Here is a 21,687-nt window from a genome sequence, read left to right on the forward strand (position 1 = left end):
ATTAAAATGCTATTTGATTAGGGTTGACTTGAGGGTCAGGTCTTTGGAATTTCTGTTTATGTTACATTTTATTTCATGTGCATGTGTGAAGGCATGTATGCCAAGGCATTGATGTAGAGGTCAGAACAACAGCTTTGCAGGAGTTGGCTCTCTCTTTCATGGGAGGTCTTTATTTAATATGCTGAAGGAGAGTGTTCCATCATGAGCTATATCCCTCAGTTCTACAATTGTTAATTTGTTTGGTTTTGAGACAGTTTGGGTGTAACTCAGGGTGGCCATGACCTCATGGTGAGCTTCTTGCCTTTTTTTGTTTTTTGAGACACAGATTCTCTGTGTAACAGTTCTAGCTGTCCTGGAACTTACTCTGTAGACCAGGCTAGCCTCAAACTCAGATCCTCCTGTCTCTGCCTCTGCCTCTCAAATGCTGGGATTAAAGGTGTGCCCCCCCCCCCCAGCTTTGTCTTGCCTTTTTAAGTGCTGGGGTTGCAGGCATGAAGTACCACACCCAGCTCCATATTGAGCATTTTCTTTTAATTCACTTGTAGCTGAGGATGATTTTGCACTTAATAGCCTTCTGTCCTTATCTACCAAGTGCAAGGATTAGGTTTATGTGGGGCTACAGATTGAACACAGGAGGTCTGTGCATTGGCAAGCCATCTGTTGAGCTTTGTGTGTGTATATGCTGGCATGCATATGTATGTGGGCACATGTGGAGGTCAGAGGGGCAACTAACTAGAGAGTTGGTTCTCTCATTTCACCATGTGGGTCCTGAGGATTGAACTCAGGTCATTAGAGTTGGTGGCAAGCAACTTTACCTGCTGAGCCATCTTTCTCTGTTTTTTCATTTCTCTTGTTTTCCATTTTGGTCCTGGAGATTGATAGGCAAGCACTCTACTAATGCAGAACACTCTGGTCTGAAACTGAGTTTAATTAACTTTAGTGCTGGAAACTGAACCGTGGACATGCTATGGAGGCCACTTCTTTATAATCCAGTTTGAGCCTTCTCGTGTTAAAAGTGTGAAGAGCCAGGTATTATGGTGTTGGGGTAGGGGCATGCCTCCTGATCAGGGCTGTGGGAGTTTGTTTGCTTCCCAGGTCTTTAGTCCTTTAGGATTTAGGATGTGGGAGTTCCAGATCCAGAGAATGCTTTCTGTGCAGCTTAGTTCAGAGGTTTCAGTAAATGTAATTTGTGTGTGTGTGTGTGTGTTGGGGCAGTGTTGATGGTTTGTGGGAGCGAGCCCAGCCATGAAAATGTTCTGCCATTACCTATATCTTCAGCCCCTGTTGCCTCCTTTAAGATATATTCACAGCAGATCTCAGTTCTCTCACTCTCCCAAGCTGTCTTCAAATTCAGCCCCACACCGTCCACTGTTGTGAGGCACTGTTCTGTTTTCATCTTGTATTTTATTGCCAGTTAATTTTAAAGCGTTGCAATTGAATGGAGAATTTTCAGTATGCATTATTTGTATAGAGCAGAATGTTGTACTTTAGTATTTGTGAGCTCATTCGTGTTGGTGAATTTCTAGGAGTAACAGCCCTTTTCTTCTCTTGTAGCATAAGCAGTACCCTAATGGACGTAGACAGCACAATTTCCAGTGGGCGTTCAACTCCAGCAATGATGAATGGACAAGGGAGCACTACTTCTTCAAGCAAACACATTGCCTATAATTGTTGTTGGGACCAGTGCCAGGCATGCTTCAACTCCAGCCCAGACCTGGCAGACCACATCCGTTCCATACATGTAGATGGTCAGCGTGGAGGGGTTGGTTTTGCCATTCTTTTTCATTCTTTTTTATTTTATTCATTTATAATTGCTAATAGGATTTTTCTTCTTTATGAAAGGAACTGGAGAATTTACCTCAAGGTTTTTGTTATTGTTCTATCTACTTGCTAGGATTACATGAAATTTGCTCCTAGATATGTTTTGGGGAAAAAAAAACCTTTAAAACTGTAGTAGAGATCTATAAATGGACACAGTGAATCCCAAGGTCCTGGGACTGGAGAGGAGAGCATCTGGGAGCCAGTGTCTTGTCGGAAGCCTCAGTTATTCTGGGACTCAGCCAGCCTGAGCGATGGTGCCAGGGTTGGCACATGCCACCAGCCTTGCAATTTGAAGGGATTAGAACCATCTTTCTAGCCTCCTGTAGAATTTGTGTTAAATTTGGGTGCTTTGCCTGCATGCATGTGTGTGCATTCTGCATGCCTGGTGCCTGCAGAGACTGGAGATAGATACTTGTGAGCTGCCATTTGAGTGCTGGGAATTGAACCCAGGTCCTCTGGAAGAGAAGCCAGTGCCGAGCCATCTATCCAGCACCCCTATTTTATATACAAGTATAGGTGGATATGTTAAAGCAACGGTTATTATACTTTAAAGAATTAAGGAGCTGGGTGTGGTGGCGCACGCCTTTAATCCCAGCACTCGGGAGGCAGAGGCAGGCGGATTGCTGTGAGTTCGAGGCCAGCCTGGTCTACAGAGTGAGTCCAGGATGGCCAAGGCTACACAGAAACCCTGTCTCAAAAAACAAAACAAAAACAAAAAACAAAAACAAAAACAAAAACAAAAAAAGAATTAAGGAGACAACCTGGTTATTATATAACCCTAGCACTCAGGCTGAGGTAGGAATATCTAGGCTGCTTAGGATTAGTACCAAAGAATTTTAAAAAGCAATAAAACCAGGAATGTTTTGCGTAATTAGCGAGATGGGAAAAACCAAGCTTTTGTGTCAAGTATTCGTAATTGTGTATGCACGTGGGTGACTTTTGAGACAGAAGCCTGAAACGCGTGTGCGTGAGTGTGCGTGCCTGCATGCCTGCATTTGTATTGTTCCTGGCTGTCCTGGACCTCACTGAGACCTGCCTGCCTCTGCCTCTCGAGTGAGAACTTAATGTTCTGCCTGCATGCACACATGCAGGCCAGAAGAGGGCACCAGATCTCATTATAGATGGTTGTGAACCATTTGTAGATGGTTGCTTGGAATTGAACTCGGGACCTTTGGAAGAAAAGCCTCTTAACCTCTGAACCATCTCTCCCACCCCCGTGAACATTTTTTCTTTAAAGATTTATTTATCATGTATACAGAGGGCATCCGATCATACTATAGATGGTTGTGAGCCACCATGTGGTTGCTGGGAATTGAACTTAGCACCTCTGGAAAAATAGGCAGTGCTTTTAACTTCTGAGCCTTCTATTCAGCCCCAGCCTTGAACTTTTGTGTTGACTCTGCTAGCCTTTACTTTTTGGCACTTTTCCATCTCTTGTCTTCTGAATTCTGGGAATACAGGCATGTATCACCATGCCTGGCTAGTCTGTCTACTGTATTTATTTGTTTTGTCTAACAGTCCCTAATAGGATTTATTAACGTAGGCAAACCTTAATTGACTGATAGGACCCACAGCTGAATGTGGTGAGGCAAGTCTGCACTGCAGAGGCAGTGGCAGTTGGATTTTGTGTGTTTGAGGTCAGCCTGGTCTACATAGCAAGTTCTAGCCAAGGATACATAGCGAGACACTGCCTCAGAAAAACAAAAACAAATTTTATAATGGAAGTATTCTGGGTTTTTTTGGTTTTTCAATTACTAGGCATACAGCACATACATGTATGCCCTGACTCTTTTTAACCATAACCAGATTATTTTTCCCCCCATTCCTTGTGTGTGTGTGTGTGTGTGTGTGTGTGTGTATGTGTTTGTGTTTTTCGAGACAGGGTCTCTCTGTTAGTTGCGGCTGTCCTGGACTCACTTTGTAAACCAGGCTGCCCTTAATCTCACAGTGATCCGCCGGCCTCTGCCTCCCAAGTGCTGTGATTAAAGGCATATGCCACCACACAGGGCTATAAGAATATTTTTTCAAGGCCAGAAATAGTGGTATTTGCCTGTAGTCTCTATTTGGGAGGCTAAGGCAGGATGGTGTCTAGAGAAACTGTGTGTGAGATGCTGCCTTAGAACTAGACAGCTGGGGTTGGAGAGGTGGCTCAGTGACCAGAGCACAGACTGCTCTTTAGAGGACTCAGGTTCTGCTTTTAGCAGTTACTTGTTTGCTAATATTTGCCTTTAACTCTAGTTCTAAGGGAATCCAGTGTTCTCTTATGCCCTCCAATCTGCCTGCCTCTGCCTCCCTAGTGCTGAGATTAAAGGTGTGCACCACACCACACCACACATACGCTTCAAACACACCCATACCCGCCCCAGTTCACACAAACACTTAAAAAGGGGGACTGGAGAAATGGCTCAGAAGTTAAGAGTGCTGCCTGCTCTTCTAGAGATCTTGAGTTCAATTCCCAGAAACCACCTGGAGTTTCTGATGCCCTCTTCTGCAGATAAAGCACTCATGCCTGTAATCCCAGCCAGCACTCAGGAAGCAGAGACAGGCGGATTTGCTGTAAATTCAAGGTCAGCCTGGTCTACAAAGCAAGTCCAGGACAGCCAAGGCTATGCAGAGAAACAAACAGACAAATAGAAAAAAAGCAAATCACAGCTACTTATGAAGTAGCTACAATTGTACTTTCTTCTTTCCCCTTTTCTTTTGTTCTCTCTCCCCTCGCCCCCCAGTTCCTGGTTTTTTTTTGAGACTTGGTCTCTCTAAAAGCTCTGGATTTTCCACACGAGTAGTTACTTTTCCGGACAGTGGTGGAACACACCTTTAACGCCAGCACTGGGGAGGAAAAGTCAGTTTGATTTTTTAGATCATTAGAGCAGCAGGTTTATTTTTTGTTTTTGATTTTTCGAGACAGGGTTTCTCTGTGTAGCCTTGACTATCCTGGACTTGCTTTGTAGACCAGGCTGGCTTCGAACTCACTTCGCTCCACCTGCCTCTGCTGCCCGAGTGCTGGGATTAAAGGCATGTATTAAAGGCGTGTACCACACCACACCTGGCTGAGCAGTAGGTTTGTAAAAACCTTGGCTCATAAGAGATTGAGGGGCCCTATCGCAAAAAACCAAGCCATCTAAACAAAATTGACAGAATTCTCAAAACTAGGGCAAAGCCTTGGGTGTTTTACTTTTGTTTTTAAAAGAATTTATTAATTCTCTGTGCATTGGTATGAAGGTGTCAGGATCCATGGAACTTGAGTTACAATTGTCAACTGCTATGCGAGTACTTTATCAGGCTTGGTGGCAAGTGCCTTTGCCCACTTATCCACCTCACTGGTCCAGAAGTAACCTTGGAAAGGCTTTTCTGGTGGGGGTATTGCACATACGGCAGAGCTCTGTAATTTACTCCCTGAACTTCCTCTGTAGCCCAGGTAGGCTTCGCACTCATTTTCCTGCCTCATCCTGCTGGGCAGCTGCAATTAGTAACTTGAAAACTTGAGGGAGTACGAAGCACTATAGGAAGAATAGAGGAGACCCGGAGTCAGTGATGAGGAGACGCACTGTCTGCCCATCTGAAGCGTCTGTTCCGCACTGTGGCAGCAGTCACTGAGGAGGGCAACAGTCATGCTGCCCTTTTCTGGTTTTGGAGATCAGGTCTCATCTAATCCAGGTTGGTCTCAGATTTGCTATGTAACTGTGGACTGACTGCACCTCGCTTCTCCAGGTTTTGTGTATGCTGGTTAGTACTCTACAAAACACAGGACTCCCAGCAGCCCCACCCTGCAGTTGTCTTTCTTACTGTACCTCATAAGGAGCTGGGATGAGGCCTTTGTCACCAGGTCCAGCTTGCATTAAAATTGGGACTGATTGGGGACATACCACTCCACCTGAGAAAACCAAAAAGCCAAAGTAGATAGATAGATCACCAAGTCTACCTGACTTAAGTCATTAATTCATGGACTGAGACATTTGCTCTACATTGGATTTTAAAGTGTGCCTGGTTACTTCCCAGGAAGGCTAGAAGAGAATGGGGCTAGATTGCTGTGAGCTACCATGTAGGTGCTGGGAATTCAACACAGGCCCTTGAAAGAACACTGAGCTGTCTCTCCAGCCCCTGAATTTGTTTGCTTTTGTTATTTTGTTTTGTGCTCCCTGGGATTGAGGCCCAGGGCTTTGTGCATGGTAGGCAAGCTCTCTACCACAGAGCTATATTCTTAGCCCTTTATGTATTTTTCTTCAGTCTTCGTACTAAAGTGATTCTGCATATAATGTTCTTAGAAAAAGTCTCAAGTCTTTTTTTTTTTTTTTTGGAGGAAGATCTGACTATGTGCCAGCTCTTTCAGGGGAGACTGCAGTGTGTGGAACAGCTTTGAGTGTTTGGAATATTCAGCGGAAAATTAGGTTGCTAGTGTTGGAACTTTCCAGACCTAATCAAATTTGGTTTCCTAAGGCTGAGAATGTAGCTCTTCATTAGTGTTTTGTTTTTGCTTCATCATAATTAAGATAGCTGAAAATACATCCTAATGGGAAGAACAGTACAAGACTATCAAATGTTAGTAGGCATGTGAGTGTAGGAATCCATGAGTAGAAAAATTTGATAACAATTTTTACTTCTTTTAAAATTTGAATGCAACTTTCAATTGATTATTGGAAGTTAAAAGCTTATCTACTAATTAAAAAATTTTTTTTTGAGACAGGGTTTCTCTGTGTAGCCTTGGCTGTCCTGGAGTCACTTTGTAAAACAGGCTGGCCTCGAACTCACAGCGATCTGCCTACTACTGCCTCCTGAGTGCTGGGATTAAAGGCGTGCGCCACCACGCCCAGCCTAATTTAAATTTTTATTGACCATTTGTTTTCATATTTTTCTAGTACTGAGAAGTAGCAAATGTTCCTTATACAAACACATACAAATATAAGTAAGCTCTTTAGTGCCTGGAGCTTGTTGCCTTATGCGTATCTTCATCCTAGGGGTGTGTTAGTTCCTTAATGAGGGGAAAGGACTCTGTTGATACTGGGGAAGACTGTACCCTGTTGGGACAGAAGAGCTAAATGCATTCTGGTTTTTTTCTTTTGTTTTTTGTTTTTTGTTTTTTTTTCCCCCTTTTTCTTTTGGTTTTGAGACGAGGTTTCTCTGTAATTGTCCTGGACTCACACTGTAGACCAGTTTGGCTTCCAACCCACAAAAATCGCCTGCCTCTGCTTGAGAGTGGTGCTGGTATTAAAGTCATAGGCTGCCACGCCTGGCCAGTTAGATGCATTTTGATCAAGTGCACAGTAGATGTCTTTTTATCAATTGATTTTAATCATTTGAAATTAAGAGGGACCAAAGTCCTTATTGAGATAAGTGCTTCCTTTTTTCTTTGTTTTGTTTTTGAGACAGAGTTTCTCTGTGCAGCCTTGGCTGTATTGTCCTGGGCTTGCTTTGTAGACTAGGATGGCTTCAACTCACAGAGCTCTCCTCCAGCCTTTGCCTCCCTTGAGTGCAGGGATTGCAGGGTTACAGGGCCCCCACGCCCAGCTAACATTGTTCTTCTTTTAATAGGTGTTTGTTTGCTTGTGGAAAGGTTGTAAGGTGTATAACACCCCATCAACCAGTCAGAGTTGGTTGCAGCGGCACATGCTGACACACAGCGGGGACAAACCTTTCAAGGTGCGTATGTTAGAGATTCATAAAGCCACAGGGAACTCGTCTTTTTTCTTTTTTAAGTAAAGGTTTACTTATTAATCTATTCTGCCTGCATGCCAGAAGACAGCACCAGATCTCATTATAGATGGTAGTGAGCCACCATCTGGTTTCTGGGAATTAAACTCCATACTTTTGGAAGAGCAGCCAGCAGAAGCACACTTAACCTCTGAGCCATCTCTCCAGCCCCCTCATCTCCTTTCTTTTTAAAGGTCTCACCCGGTCATCTCAGCGCAGGTGTTTCTGAACTCCATAGGCATGCCAAGCTCTCCTGGGCAACCATTCTGCTACAGACTTGCCCCTGTCCCTGGTGTCTTTTTTTTTTCCAAGCCAGGATCTCTCTTGGATCAGGCTCAAATTCACAGCAATCCACCTGCCTCTGCCTCCCAAGTGCTGGGATTAAAGGCGCGTGCCACTATTCAATTTTGAGATTGAAAATCACCAAATAGATGTATTCTGAGAAACTTTTAAAGAGCAAGTTTCTGACTTACTCTTTTAAAATATAAAACTTTCAAAAATATAATTTTTATGGCATTCATGCCATGGAATTTAAAGGATCACTATAAAGTTTTTAAAAAATTGAGAAGCTCTTGGTGTGATGGTGTACACCTGTAATCCCAGCATTTGGGAAGGCAGAACAGGTGGACCTCTGAGTTTGAGGCCAGCCTGGTCTACATAGTAAGTTCTAGGATGGCCAGGACTGTTATACAGAGAGACCATGCCTCACAAAACAAAACAACAAAAAACTGTTAAAAACACAATGCCTCCCAGAGTGCTGTGATTGAAGGCATGTGTCTGCAGGCCCCCTGAGAGAGGACTTATTTTAAGAGGATTGTTATCGGGCTGGAGAGATGGCTCACAGGTTCAGAGCACTGAGTGCTCTTTGAGAGGTCCTGAGTTCAATTTCCAGCAACTCTGTGGTGGCTCACAGCCATCTGTAAGACGATTTGATGCCCTCTTCTGCCCTGCAGGCGTATATGCAGCCAGTCCACTATATACAGAATAATTGGGAGGATGATGCAGTAGTGTTGCTTAGGCCTAGGAATTTGAAGCCCCCCACTAGGCAATATGATGAGACATCCATATCCTGCCTTGCTCCCTCTGCTGCTACTATGTGCATGGCTTTCTTCCTGTTTCATTGATTCCTCAAATTCTTTCAGTTTCTTTTTATAGTTTTTTGAGATAGGGGTTCTCTGTGTAACAGCTCTGGCTGGCCTGGAACTCAGCCTGTAGTCCAGACTGGCCTTGAACTCATGAAGACCCACCTGCCCTGCTCCCAAGTGCTAGGATTAAAGGCGTGCGCCACCACTGCCCATTTTCCAGTTTCTTTAAAATGTGTGTAATGCCTTCCCTCTGCTTTGTGTGAGAGAGCATTGCTGTGTAGTCCACTGACCTGAAACATCCAGTATAGTCCAAGCTGCCCTTCCTTAACCTGAGTCTACAGGCTTGTGCCCCCAAGCCTCTCTCTTCTTACAGAAAACTGAGTGAGCTGTATTTTGCGTGTTGTCTGCTGAACTGTTTCAAATGCAGAGCATTGTTTTTTTGAGACATTTTTTTCTGTGTAGCCTCAGCCGTCTTGAAACTTGCTCTGTAGACCAGGCTGGCCTCAAACTCAGAGATCTGCCTATCTCTGCTTCCCTGAGTGCTGGGATTACAGGTGTGCAACACCATGTCTGACTTACATGCAGTTCTAATTATACTGTAACAATTTATCCTATTTAAAAAAGAACAGCCGAAGGCGGCGTGGTGGTGCACGCTTTAATCCCTAGCACCCAGGAAGCAGATGCAGATGGATTGTTGTGAGTTCAAGGCAGAACATTCACATAGAAGCTTAACTGTAACTCCCGTTCCAGGGAATCTGACACCCTCACACAACGTGCATGTAGTCAGTCTCTCTCCCTCCCCGTCCCCCTGTCCGACACACACACACACACACACACACACACACACACACACACACACCTAAAATAAAAGTATACATACGAAAGCCCCCCCCCCCCCCTTGTTGCAGCAATATAGAAAAACAGGCACAAAGCCTGGCGTGGTGGCATACACCTTTAATCCCAGCACTCCGAAGGCAGAGGCAGGTGGATCACTGAGTTCAAGGCCAGCCTGGTCTGCAAAGTGAGTCCAGGACAGCCCAGGCTACACAGAGAAAAACCAAAAAAGAAAAATAGACATCTGAAGATTTTGTGGTAGCTTTTATTTTTAGATGGTGTTGCATGGCTTTAATCCTAGTATTGCGAAGGGAGAGGCAGAAGGCTCTCTGATTTTGAGGCCAACCTGGTCTAAATACTAAATATTAAGTTCTGGGCTAGCCAGGGCTTCAGAAATGAAGGAATCGGTGCGACTGTTAGTGTGTCAGTTTCCTATCTTTTTATATAAGCATGGCTTATTAAAAACATCTCTTGTGTTGGCCTGGAGAGATGGCTCAGAGGTTAAGACTGTTCAAGAAGTCCTGAGTTAAATTCCCAGCAACCACATGGTGGCTCACAACCATTTACAATGTGATCTGATGCCCTCTTCTGGCCTGCAGGTGTACACGCAGACAGAGCACTATATTCATAATAATAAATAAATAAATCTTTAAAAAAAAAAAAACCAATCATCTTGTAGGAAGACGATCCCTTGGAGTTTGCCTTGGTACGATGGAGAGATTTAACCTAAGCCTAACATAACCTTGTGAATTTAAGGTTGGAAACAGCCATGCCACTGCCAAGTGGTTCACTTGTTCACTTGTTAGATAACTTAGCTGCCTTTTGCAGTGAATTCAAAAGAAATGCTTCATGTATCTTTTCTAGAATCAGTTGTACTGAGGTTTACTGCCTTCAGTTCTGCTCACACCTTATGCAGTAATACTGACAGCCCTTTTCTTCTTTTTAGTGTGTAGTTGGTGGCTGCAATGCCAGCTTTGCTTCTCAGGGAGGGCTAGCTCGCCATGTACCCACACACTTCAGTCAGCAGAATTCCTCAAAAGTTTCTAGTCAGCCAAAGGCCAAAGAAGAATCTCCTTCTAAAGCTGGAATGAACAAGAGGAGGAAACTAAAGAACAAAAGACGGCGTTCGCTACGTAAGTGCTTGCTTAGAAAGTCTCTGTGGCAAAAGGGCTTTAATAAGCAAGTCCAGCTTTACTGGTCTTGAGGTTGACTTGTGTGTATGTATATGGAAATGATATATGCTATCTGCCTTTCAGCACGAGAATCTAGTGAGACGTTTGCAGAAACTAAAGGATTATTAAGTGTATGTGGTCTTAGAATATAAACTATATTCAGAGAATTAGATACTAGGTGGTGTCTAGTTTGATTTGTTATATATTAGAAAAACTTAAAACATGGCAAATGTTTGTGTTTCTACAAATATTTTTGAGATTTTAAAGCATGTCAGATGTAAAATCAAATAAAAGTTAAGCAATGAATTAACCAAAGTGTAGAATGTGTGTGAACAGAGTGTTTATAACATGACAATATGAAGATTATGCTCTTAATTACTGGGTCATATACTGGATACTCCTTTGATATTTAGGGTTAAAAAAAAAAGACAATAGAGAGTAGGAGTAACCTTAATTAGAGCCTGGAGGGCACCATGCTTGGATTTTTGTGGGTCCACTGCTAATAAATCTGGAATAGTGGCATGCAGTGAGTGAGTGAGGAATGAAGGGATGCTGTTGAGAAAGGGAGTTCTACAAGAGCGAAGCACTAAGTAAACGGAATCTCCTCATTGTGGTTTGATTGGGATAGAGATGAAAAGGCACATGCAAGCCGGTCTCTAAAACACTGAAATGTCTCACTACAAAGCTACAGCGAACAAACCAACTGACCATTATCTATATATATAGTTTTTCCCCTCCATACTGTTAAAGTAAGAAGATCTTTACATGCTGTTAGTTGGTTCTAAATACCATGACCATAAATAACTTGGGGAGGAATTTATATTTCAACTTACAGTTCCAAAACAGTACCACTGAGGGAAGTCAGGCCAGTAACCTGGAGGCATCCTGGCATCAGTCTGGTGTAAGTTTGATCTATGGAGACCCATATATGGTAGAAGGAGAGAATTAACAAGTTGTTTCTTTGACCTCCATACATGCACTGAGGCACCCCCCCCCCCAAATGAGTATAAAACAAACCAGAAAACCCAGAGGAGCTTGCCGTCTCTTTGCACACTGCGTCACTATTTATATCTATTCACTGTTCCCATTGTTTAGCAATGCTTGCACAATTTGCTACTCTATTGAGACAAGGCCTCACTGTGTAAACTAGGATCCCCAATGATGGGATTATAGGTGTGTGTCACCAATTCAGGAACCCATTTGCTTTATTTTATTAATATTTTATTAATTTTTTAATGTCAGAGATAGGATTTCTCTGTGTAGCCTTGGTTGTCCTGGAACTCTCTTTGTAGACCAGGCTGGCCTTTAACTCACAGCGATCCACCTGCCTCTGCCTACCAAGTGCTGGGATTAAAGGCGTGCACCACCATGCCCGGCTCCATTTGCATTCTTTTTAAAGCACTCTCAGCCTAGCCCCTGCTGGCCTCAAGCCTCCTGATCTTCTAATTCTACTTCCTACCTGGTCACTGTTCTTAGAAAGCGAAGGTGGGTGCATTTCCCCAGTTGCTGCTTAGAACTGGCATATGTGCTACCTAAGGAGGTGCTGCTCTGCCCTGTAGTCTCTGTTCAGGTCTGTTGAGGTGGCTGAGTGCTAATGACAGGCTATAGGGGCAATACTTTCTACCTAGTTTGAGGGGTTTTGTCACTGTATTGTTTGGAGAGGATGCATGTTGGCTCTCTAAACTGGAAAACACGCAAGGCCTTCTTTTCACTTTGTGGACCATTGTTTAGGCAGATGTTACTGTGGTTTGACTGTTGGTTTCCTTCCAAAACATGCATGCATGGGTACTGAAGCAGTCACTTTGTTTTTACTTTGTCATTTAAAAAATTTTTTTAAATAGAGTTACAGTAACTTTCTTTTCTCATCTCCGGTGCCAAGGCTGGATTCAAATCAAGGTTGTCCAGGCCCCACAAGGCTTAGATAGTGCTTGGAGACCACCTCTTCTGTGTTTTGGAGACTGTTTTGGCACATTAGCTAGGATGGCCAGAACTAATTCAGTGCTCATTCTTTAAGAGCTTAGTGTGTACTGCTGAACCTGACTGAAAATGGCTTTATTATTTGCTTGTGACTTTGAGGCCAGCCTGGGCTATACAACAGGGCTATCTCAGAAATAATATTTACGAGCCTGGAGAGATGGCTCAGAGGTTAAGAGCAGTGACTGTTCTTCCTGAGTCCAATTCTCAGCAACCACATGGTGGCTCACAACCATCTATAATGTGATCTGATGCCCTCTTCTGGTCTGCAGATGTACATGTGGACCACTGTAAAAATAATAAGTAAATAAATAATTTTGACTTTTTTTTTGGAGACAGCGTTTCTTTTGTAGACCAGGCTGTCCTCGAACTCACAGAGATCCCACCAGCCTTTGCCTCCCAAGTGCTTTGAGTAAAGGCATGGGCTACCATGCCTGCTGAGAAATAAAGTCTTAAAACGATTGCTGTATAATCATGATATATGTGTGGGATTAAAGGTGTGTACCCTAGCATCGATCCCTAGGGTTTTAGTTTTGTGCACTTAGGGCCATTTATTTGTAATCAAGCAAAAGCTTGGAAATATTTCCTCTGGCTCAGATTTGGAAAGATTTTGATAGCCTGTGAAAAAATAGATGCTCAGGAGATCACATGGTAAGTTTGAAACCTCCATGGAGTATTTTTATGAAAAAATAAAAATGGTAGACCATGAGGCCAAGAAACAGGAATAATGGAGTCACTGCGTTCATTGATAAGTTGCATTCTGCCTGTTGTCACCTTATTAGAGCTCTTAGCCTGGACACAAAGACAGGTGCAGCTAGATGCTGGCCAGGGATGTGCTCCCTGTCAGTTAAAGCTGTAGTCTCCTGTGTTTGGAAAACACTTGAACATCTAGTAGGCTGATGAAGTTTTCTAAACAGTCTTTAACTTTTTTTGTGTGTTGACTTTTAGCGCGACCACATGATTTCTTCGATGCACAAACACTGGATGCCATAAGACATCGAGCCATATGCTTTAACCTCTCAGCTCATATAGAAAGTTTAGGGAAGGGACACAGTGTTGTTTTTCATAGTACTGTAAGTATTCTGTTTTTTCTTTCAAATTATACCAACTTGCAAAACATTGGTTTTCACTATTATATTTTTATATTGCTCAAAATATAGGACCTTTTGTTAAAAGTCACATGGTTTGTTGGTTGTGGTAGTAATGCCTGTCATCCCAGCATTGCAGCCCAAAGCAGGAGTGGAAGGCCTCCTTCCCAGCAAGAAATAATTTTTAAAAAAGCAAAGAAACAATCTTAAGCCATATGTACAGTACACAGTTGAGAACTGTTTGAGACTTTGAACTAGTTAATTGCTGTTTAGAATTATACTGATGGGGTAGAGTGCTTGTCTGACATGTGGGAGACCCTAGCTGCGACCCCTAGGGTTTAAGTTTGTGCACTTAGGGCCATTTATTTGTAATTAAGTAAAAGCTTGGAAATATTTTCTCTGTCTCAGATTTGGAAAGATTTTGATAGCATGTAAAAAATATGTGCAGTTTAGTCGTTGAAAATGTAGAACAGGGATGTAGCCCAGTGATGAAATACTTGCCTAGCACATCTGAGGCCCTAGGGTCACTCTCCAATGCCTAGTTCTGGAAGCTTCCCCCACCAAAAGTTTGTGCATGTGGTATTCAATTAAACATATCACCCAGTCATGGTGGAAGATTTTTAAATGTGCTTTGTATCATAGGTATAACCCCAGGTTTTAAAAATTGTGTCTGGCCAGCATGCTGTAGAGAGTCACTATTTCTTGAGGCTAGGTTGTCAACCCAGAACAACCAGAATGTCAGTTTGGAAACACAAAGCAAGATTTAAAAAAATTTGATTTATGTGTATTCATATGCCTGCATGTACCTGTGTGCATCGTGTGTGCCTGGTGTCTAAGGAGTTATGTTCCGCGTGGTTGATGGCGACTGAACTCAGGGCAGCAGGTGCTCTGACTGCTGAGTCTTCTCTAGCCTCGTCGTATTTCGTTCTTTATATTCGTGTACCTTGGCCTAGGTCTCTAGGTGAGGCTTCTGGCTTATGAATTCTTAGAAAAATTACTGTATGCTTTTATTAGTGTTGGGGAGATGGTTCAGTGGCTTGAATGCTTGCTCTTCTTGTAGAGGACCTGGGATCATGGGAGGCAACACTCTTTTGTGTGGTCTGTAGGCATTTACACAACTCTCATTCCCCTCCCCCACCTCCCAAGTGCTGGGATTAAAGTCTTAAAATTGTCTAGCCATATATGTGTGGGTGCACACACTATGATGCATGTAAGAAGGTTAGGCAACGCTTAGTTTAGTTTTTTGTTTGTTTTTTCCTTCCTTTTCTTTTTTCGAAACAGGGTTTCCTTGTGTAGTCTTGGCTGTCCTGGATTCACTTTTTAGACCAGGCTGGCCTTGAACTCCCAATGATTCTGCCTCCCTAGTGCTGGAATTAAAGGCGTGTGCCACCATGCCTGTCACATTTTTAATTTTTTCCACCACCTTTATATGGTTTGTAGAAATTGTAGAGATTCAGATCTCTAGGCTTATGTGGCAAGTGCTTTTACCAGTTACCATCTCTCTAGCCCAGTTTTTATTTTGAAATATGAAATACTATAGAATTGGGCTACTTTTATTTTCTGTTTAAACAAACCTGAAGTTTTAAAGTGTTATTGGTTGGCATTGATCATCTCACGTTATCTCCCTCCTATAATGAAGTTTCTCAACATCCAGCCTAGGAAGGATGGACATCATAGCTGAGGGAGGTTAATTAAGGAAAGCACTTTGAGATGCTTGTAGTATTTTGGGTTCAACTATGCTTGAAAAAACAAAACAAAACTAACATGGTGAGTGCGGAAATGAGGTGGGAAAGTTTACCCCAACCGTGGCAAGTTGGTGACTGATGTGATTACACCTCTACCCCTCAGCACACCAACCCCAGAGCACATCATTACTCCCTGTTCTGTGTTCCTTGGAAGCTCACCTGCACCTCTGTACCATCCTTTAGAACCTACTGGCTTGGCTTTTGTATTATTGGTGTGTGTGTGTTTTGTTGCTGGGATTACAGGCATGCACCATCATGTCCGGCTCTAAGCTTTTCTTTTTCAAGTAGATTTATAGGTTTTCTGTGCTGACAGCAGACTGTAGGGAAAGAAAGGATTCCTGGGCCATTAAGACGGCTCACTGCTAAAGGTGCATGCCTATTTGAGTTTGATCCCTGTGACCATGTAGTGGGAGGGGAGAATGGCCCCTAATCAAATGTAAAAAAATAGTTAAAGACTAGGATTACATGTTTTGCCCTACCGGGGAGAATCGGGCCAGATCCTAGAGTCTCTGTCCATTACACTGACAACAAACTTAGTCCTGTGTCAAGTTTGAGAGGAAAGGCCTCAATGAGGCCTGATTGACCTCCAGATGTACCGGTAACTGCAGTGAGGGGAGTGACACCGGAGCTCACTGACCAGCCAGTCTAGCCGGTCAGAAAAGCAAACAGCAACAAGAACTGAAATAAAGTGGAAGGGTGGCAAGATGGCTTCGTGGATGAGAGTGCTTGCTGCTGAGCCTGACAACCAAAACACATGTTTAAGATATATGTGAGACTATGTCACAGGGAAACCTGGCTGGTGCGGAACCCACAAGAAATCTCCTTGCCTCTGCCTCCCTAGTGCTGAGCTTTAATGTGCTGCACCAAGAAAAAATATTTAAAAATAAGATGGTAACCAGTTGAGGACGAGAGCTTACCGAGTGTGTGTGTGTGCTGAACGCATGTGTGCTCCCATTCTTCTGTTTAACTGTTTGATTTTCCCCCTGTGTATTGTATGTGTAAATACCCTCAAGTAAATATCCTTATTGATGATGAAACACTTAGGTTCAGTGTAGAGGAGACTTTTTCCTTCTCAAAAAGAAGAGAACAGATGGGCATGGCAGCTCACATCTTTAATCCTAGCACTTGGAGGCAGAGGCAGGCAGATCTGAGTTCAAGGCCAGCCTGGTCTACAACCAGCACAGCTATGGCTAACACAGAGAAACCCTGTGGCTTCTTGAGGTCTGGGACTGTAGGTAGCACATGCTCTGATAATGCTTAATACAAACTATACATGTACTAGCTCCTCAGTGGTCATGAAAGTTTAAACTGTTAACATACACGAGCTAAGTGCATGCCTTAACTGAAGTCTTCTCCAGAAGAGGTCAGCAGAACCACAGTTTCTGGTGTGTTACTGTGCTTGGTTGGCTTATTCTAGCATTGTAGGGTTCTATTCTTGTACCAGCAGACCTATTTAGATTTTTCCATTAATTGCCAAGCCTAAAATTAGGGATTTATCCAACCACAAGCTTATATATAAAATGGAAGAAGTAATCTTTCTTTGTTTAAAGTTCTATTCTTAGTTGTATGTTTTCAGATTAATATTGTAGTATTTATTTGGGTATTTGTAACTGGAACTTGGTAACATGGTGCTGGGATTGTAACAACATAAACTAAAGCACGAATGTCAGTGTGGGCATTGGAGAGCTGTGTAATTCCAAGTGTCACCTTGGTTTTCAGACTACTAACATGCATGGCAATATGGCTTGATAAACTGTAGATAGGTGGGTTACTCAGGCTCAGACCTAAAGATGAATTGGCCTACCAAGTACAGCAACAGAAACTGAGGTAGTCAGCTATCTCAGTTGTAAAGTAGATCTTTTTCTTTGCAGCAGCAGATTCGGGTCTTCTGTAGCTTAGTTTGGAACTGGCCACATACATAGCCAAGGATAACCTTGAACTCCTTGACCCTCTCTGCCTGATTTCTGCTTTACTTGTTGTTTGTTCTGTGGTCTCCCGTCCATTATCTATTCATGTAGAGATCAGAAGACACTCCTTCTCTTGAAGAAAGTGCTCATAACTGCTGAGCAACCTGACAGCCATTTGTTGCTTTAGTTTTTTTTAATTAATTTAAAAGAATATTTATTATTTTTAAATTATGTGTGGGGACACCTTGGCAATGTCAGTATCATGCGAAGAGATTCGCGCGTGCAAAGCAGGGAGGGCAAGAGTTTTGTGGTGTCAGTGCCTTTCCTGTGTAGGCCACTTCAAGGTCTTCACAGTGTAGGAAAGGTATCTTATAAATAGTTGGTTTTCCTTTTCCCTTTTCTTGTTAACCATTTCTTTTTGTAATGCTACTAGGTAATAGCTAAAAGAAAGGAGGAGTCTGGAAAGATAAAGCTTTTGCTTCATTGGATGCCTGAAGATATGTAAGTATTTGAAATATTATGTATAAGAAATAAACTTGCCAGGCGGTGGTGTTGCACGCCTTTAATCCCAGCAGAGGCAGGTGGATCGCTGTGAGTTAGAGGCCATACTGGCCTACAGAGAGAGTCCAGGACAGCCAAGGCTAACACAGAGAAACCTTGTCTCAAAAAAGAAAAAGAAAATAAACTCAATGCCTCAGGCAGGGTGTAGATAGCACTCCTATCCTCGGACTCACTCTGTAGACCAAGCTAGCCTTAAACCTAGAGATCTGCCTCCGGAACACTGAGATGAAAGCGGTGTGCAGCTACTGTTCAGCTCGGCTTTATTAAAATCTTGGGTGTTATTTATCTTGGGGTTGGAGTGTCTGGTCCCCGAGTAGATAGACAGCCTGGCACACCTGTCTTTGCAGAAGCATATAGGTGTCACTGTCAGCTGCAGAAAAGGCTGGAGAGTATGACAGCATTGAAATGATAAGTCTAGGATAACTGTAAATCATTGGCTTTTCTTTTTTAATCTATAGCCTGCCAGATGTATGGGTGAATGAAAGTGAACGACATCAGTTAAAAACTAAAGTAGTTCATTTATCAAAGCTACCCAAAGATACTGCCTTGCTGTTGGACCCAAACATTTACAGGTAATTTACTTCACGACAGTGTGCTTTTTTTGTTTGAGTTTTCATCTTGAACTTTTCTAAAGTTTGGGTAAGTTGGGATTTTTTCTTTCTCTGTTGAGATTGAATATTCTTTATCTAAAATTCTGGATGTTTGTTTTGTTTTTGCCTAGACAGGACTAATTGAACATCCCTCATCAGAACCTTTAAAATCATGTTGGTTCTCAAAAGGCTTCAGAGTGTAGGTTCCTGGACTTGGGATAAACAACTTGTGCTTGATTTCTCTGTTCAACAGACTTCAGGTTTTTGGGAGTCAGGCAGGACCTATGGGGGAAGAGGGTCTTATGTAGCCCATGCTACCCAACCATGCTATGGAGCCAGTGCCACCCTACCATTCATGTGTCGGTTATTATAGCATTTCTCCACTATTTGTTCCTTTTAAATAGTGGTGATATCACAGGCATAAGAATTACAGAATACAGAAACACAATATTTTGATAAGGTTTATATGCTTGTTTAGTTCTAGATTTATTTAGATTACTTGCTTAGATTATAATACACAAGTATTTTGAAATTGTCTTAAAAGCGTGATTCTAAGGCTGAGCATGGCTCAGCAGTGGAAGATGCATGCTTTCGCAGAGGAATGAAGTTGGTATAAGCACCCACACCAGCTTTGTGACTTAGTTCTAGGAGATCTGATTCCCCCCCTGACCTCATGGGCACCAGAGTATGTGATAGTAAGTCTTAATTTAAAAAAGATATGGTTAGGGTTTAATCAGACTTTTGTGAGACTGAAAATAAGTTGTGTCTTAAGCACCATGTGCTTCATTTCCTTTGCCCCAAACTTTTCAAAAGAATAGTTTAAAGTCGCTTGCTTAATGTTTCTGGGTCTCATTTCTAAGCTTGCCTGTTACGTGTGTTACAAAGAGAAGTGCCCAGGAGATAACTGTTAGGTGATACACATCATAGGTGATACACATCATTGCAGCCTTTCTGGGGTCACTGCATCTTCACATAGATTGTAACTGCAGTAAAAGTTCATTTCATCTGCCCAAGGTCACTCAGTATGTGTATATATATATATATATATAGCCTAAACTTCATGCTGCTGTAGCCAAATCACAGACTACTCGGGTGATTAAACAGTGGTGAAAAAGTCATTCATCTTTATATTTTTAGAATGTTTTCAAGACAAGGTCTCTCTGTGTAGCCTTTGGCTATCCTGAACTCACTTTGTAGACCAGGCAGCCTGCCTCTGCTTCCTGAGTGCTAGGATTAAAGGCGTGTGCCACCACGCCCGGCTGAAGCTATACATTCTAAAAAAAATTCGTGTAGTTATTATTTATACAATATTCTACATGTATATTTGTGTGCAAAGCCAGATGAGGGCACCAGATGTCACTATACACGGTTATGAGCTACCATGTGGCTGCTGGGAATCGAACTCCACACCTCTGGAAGAACAGCCAGTGCTCTTAATCTCTGAGCCCTCTCTCCAGCGCCCCCTTCTTGTGTTTTTAAGGAATGGTTTCTCAAAACCACTAGAAAATGTACACTTCCAAATGAGACTACAAAAACCACTTATTTGAAATTTAAACATACATTAAAAAATAGTAGTTAAAAAATACATGTTAGATATGGAACCTTTTGTGGGGGGTATTTCGAGACAGGGGTTCTCTTAATAAAAACATCAGACTTACAGAGATGATTTTTTGTATTAAATTATATTAATATCTGTATGTTTTAGCAATAATACCTTTTGCTTTCAATATACATATTTGTTCCAGCTGTCCTTGAACTCCCAAGTTTAAGTTGGGGCTGAAGGCATGCTCTAGCACTTGGAAATAAATCCCTTTTTGTGATGGCCTTTCACTGTCATTCTGTTCAGTTTTAGTGTTTTTTTTTTTTTTTTTAAAGTACTCTATGTGTTTGATTCAACTGAATAAGGAATTTCTTTTCTTTTTCTATTTCTAGAACAATGCCACAGAAGAGGTTGAAGAGGTAAAACATACATAAATACATAAACGCAAACAAGCGGGGACACCTGCAGTCTTAGTCACTGACAATGGGCTTAGGGAAAGTTGCACATTAGAGTCAACCCCTTCCTCTTTTATTTTTAAGCTCGGTATTTAGAGTAATATTTATGCTTAGTGTGGACATTCTGTGAATGAAGTAGGTCTTCTGTGGAATATATTAATATATTACTGTAGTCCACATGTCATGGAATGGCGCTGTGGGAGACTGCGCAGACACTCTCTGGCAACTCAGCTGAACAGCTTCTGAAAGGCTTTGCATGCTCGCTGCTTAAGCTGCTGTTTTTCTTTCCCCTAATGATTACAGTAGTTTTATTGGAAAGACAAACAATTGCCCTTAAAAATACCAAAAGCACTGTAAGATATCCATCTTGACAGTGTGTACTGATTTGAAGTCTTAATAGCAAATATTTAGACAGTGGAAATTACCTTTCAGTTATGATAAATAGATGTGATTGGTTGCCGTTTGTGTTCTTTTGCAGAACTCTGATAAGAAAAATGTTCAATTTGTATTTAAGCAAACAGTGAACGACATTTGCAATCAACTAAAAATTCGTCTATCGAATTAGGTCTGAGAATAACTGTCTAAGAGTGTTGCCATATGTCTGGCTCCCTTTTCAGGACTAGGGTCTCATGGGGTACAGTGTCAATGGTTTTTGGAGGGAAAAAAACCCCTGAATTTCAAATTATTTGAATAATCCTCATATTTTCATTTAACCTTTGACTCTTAATTTTATGCCCGGGGAAACTGTTCTTTTTTTTTTTTAATGTAAAAAAAAAAAAATTGTATTTTTTTTAAAGTATCTTCAAACCGAATCTTTTATGCACCAAAGTTGGTTTTGAAAAGGAAAATAAAATCACTTTCTTGCTTGGCAGGCAAGAGGCCATAAGGAATTTTAAAAACTTTTACAGAAATGGAAATATGTGTAGCTTGTCAGTACTGTATCAAACAAATGTCCATAGAGATAATAGAGCATTGCTTGTAAATAATCGAGCAGATTTGTAATATATTTTTCTATTATGAAATGTACTGTAGATGTTTTCTAGCGGCATGAACGTCAATGTATATACTATGTAGAAATGATATTGAAGGAAGTTTAACTCACTGGTGCTGCCAGAGGGATTGCTAACAAGCACCTTTACTGAGAGCTGTCTCTGCAGACTGAGGACTGTGTACTACTGTTAAGTCTAAGAGCAAAGCATCCACATCCTCCCAGGGAGCCTTTGAGGG

At 42.1% G+C, this 21,687-nt stretch overlaps 1 protein-coding gene across 3 annotated transcripts in view; it reads left to right on the forward strand.

Moving 5' to 3' along the window:
* Aebp2 (AE binding protein 2) overlaps window positions 1–21,687 on the forward strand; it is a 41,838-nt gene that overhangs the window by 10,725 nt on the left and 9,426 nt on the right. For 2 of the 3 annotated variants that reach the window (XM_051155528.1, XM_051155529.1), the window contains exons 2-8: window positions 1,555–1,762; window positions 7,351–7,458; window positions 10,375–10,561; window positions 13,523–13,647; window positions 17,748–17,815; window positions 18,334–18,447; window positions 20,398–20,424. In XM_051155528.1, the coding sequence (XP_051011485.1) occupies window positions 1,555–1,762; window positions 7,351–7,458; window positions 10,375–10,561; window positions 13,523–13,647; window positions 17,748–17,815; window positions 18,334–18,447; window positions 20,398–20,424 (837 nt within the window). Of the gene's footprint in view, window positions 1–1,554; window positions 1,763–7,350; window positions 7,459–10,374; window positions 10,562–13,522; window positions 13,648–17,747; window positions 17,816–18,333; window positions 18,448–20,397; window positions 20,425–20,938; window positions 21,128–21,687 lie in introns of those variants that run through there. The other variant, XM_051155527.1, reaches the window with a different exon arrangement.

Source organism: Acomys russatus, chromosome 13 (genome assembly GCF_903995435.1).
Source record: "Acomys russatus chromosome 13, mAcoRus1.1, whole genome shotgun sequence".
In the NCBI taxonomy this organism is placed as follows: Eukaryota; Metazoa; Chordata; class Mammalia; order Rodentia; family Muridae; genus Acomys; species Acomys russatus.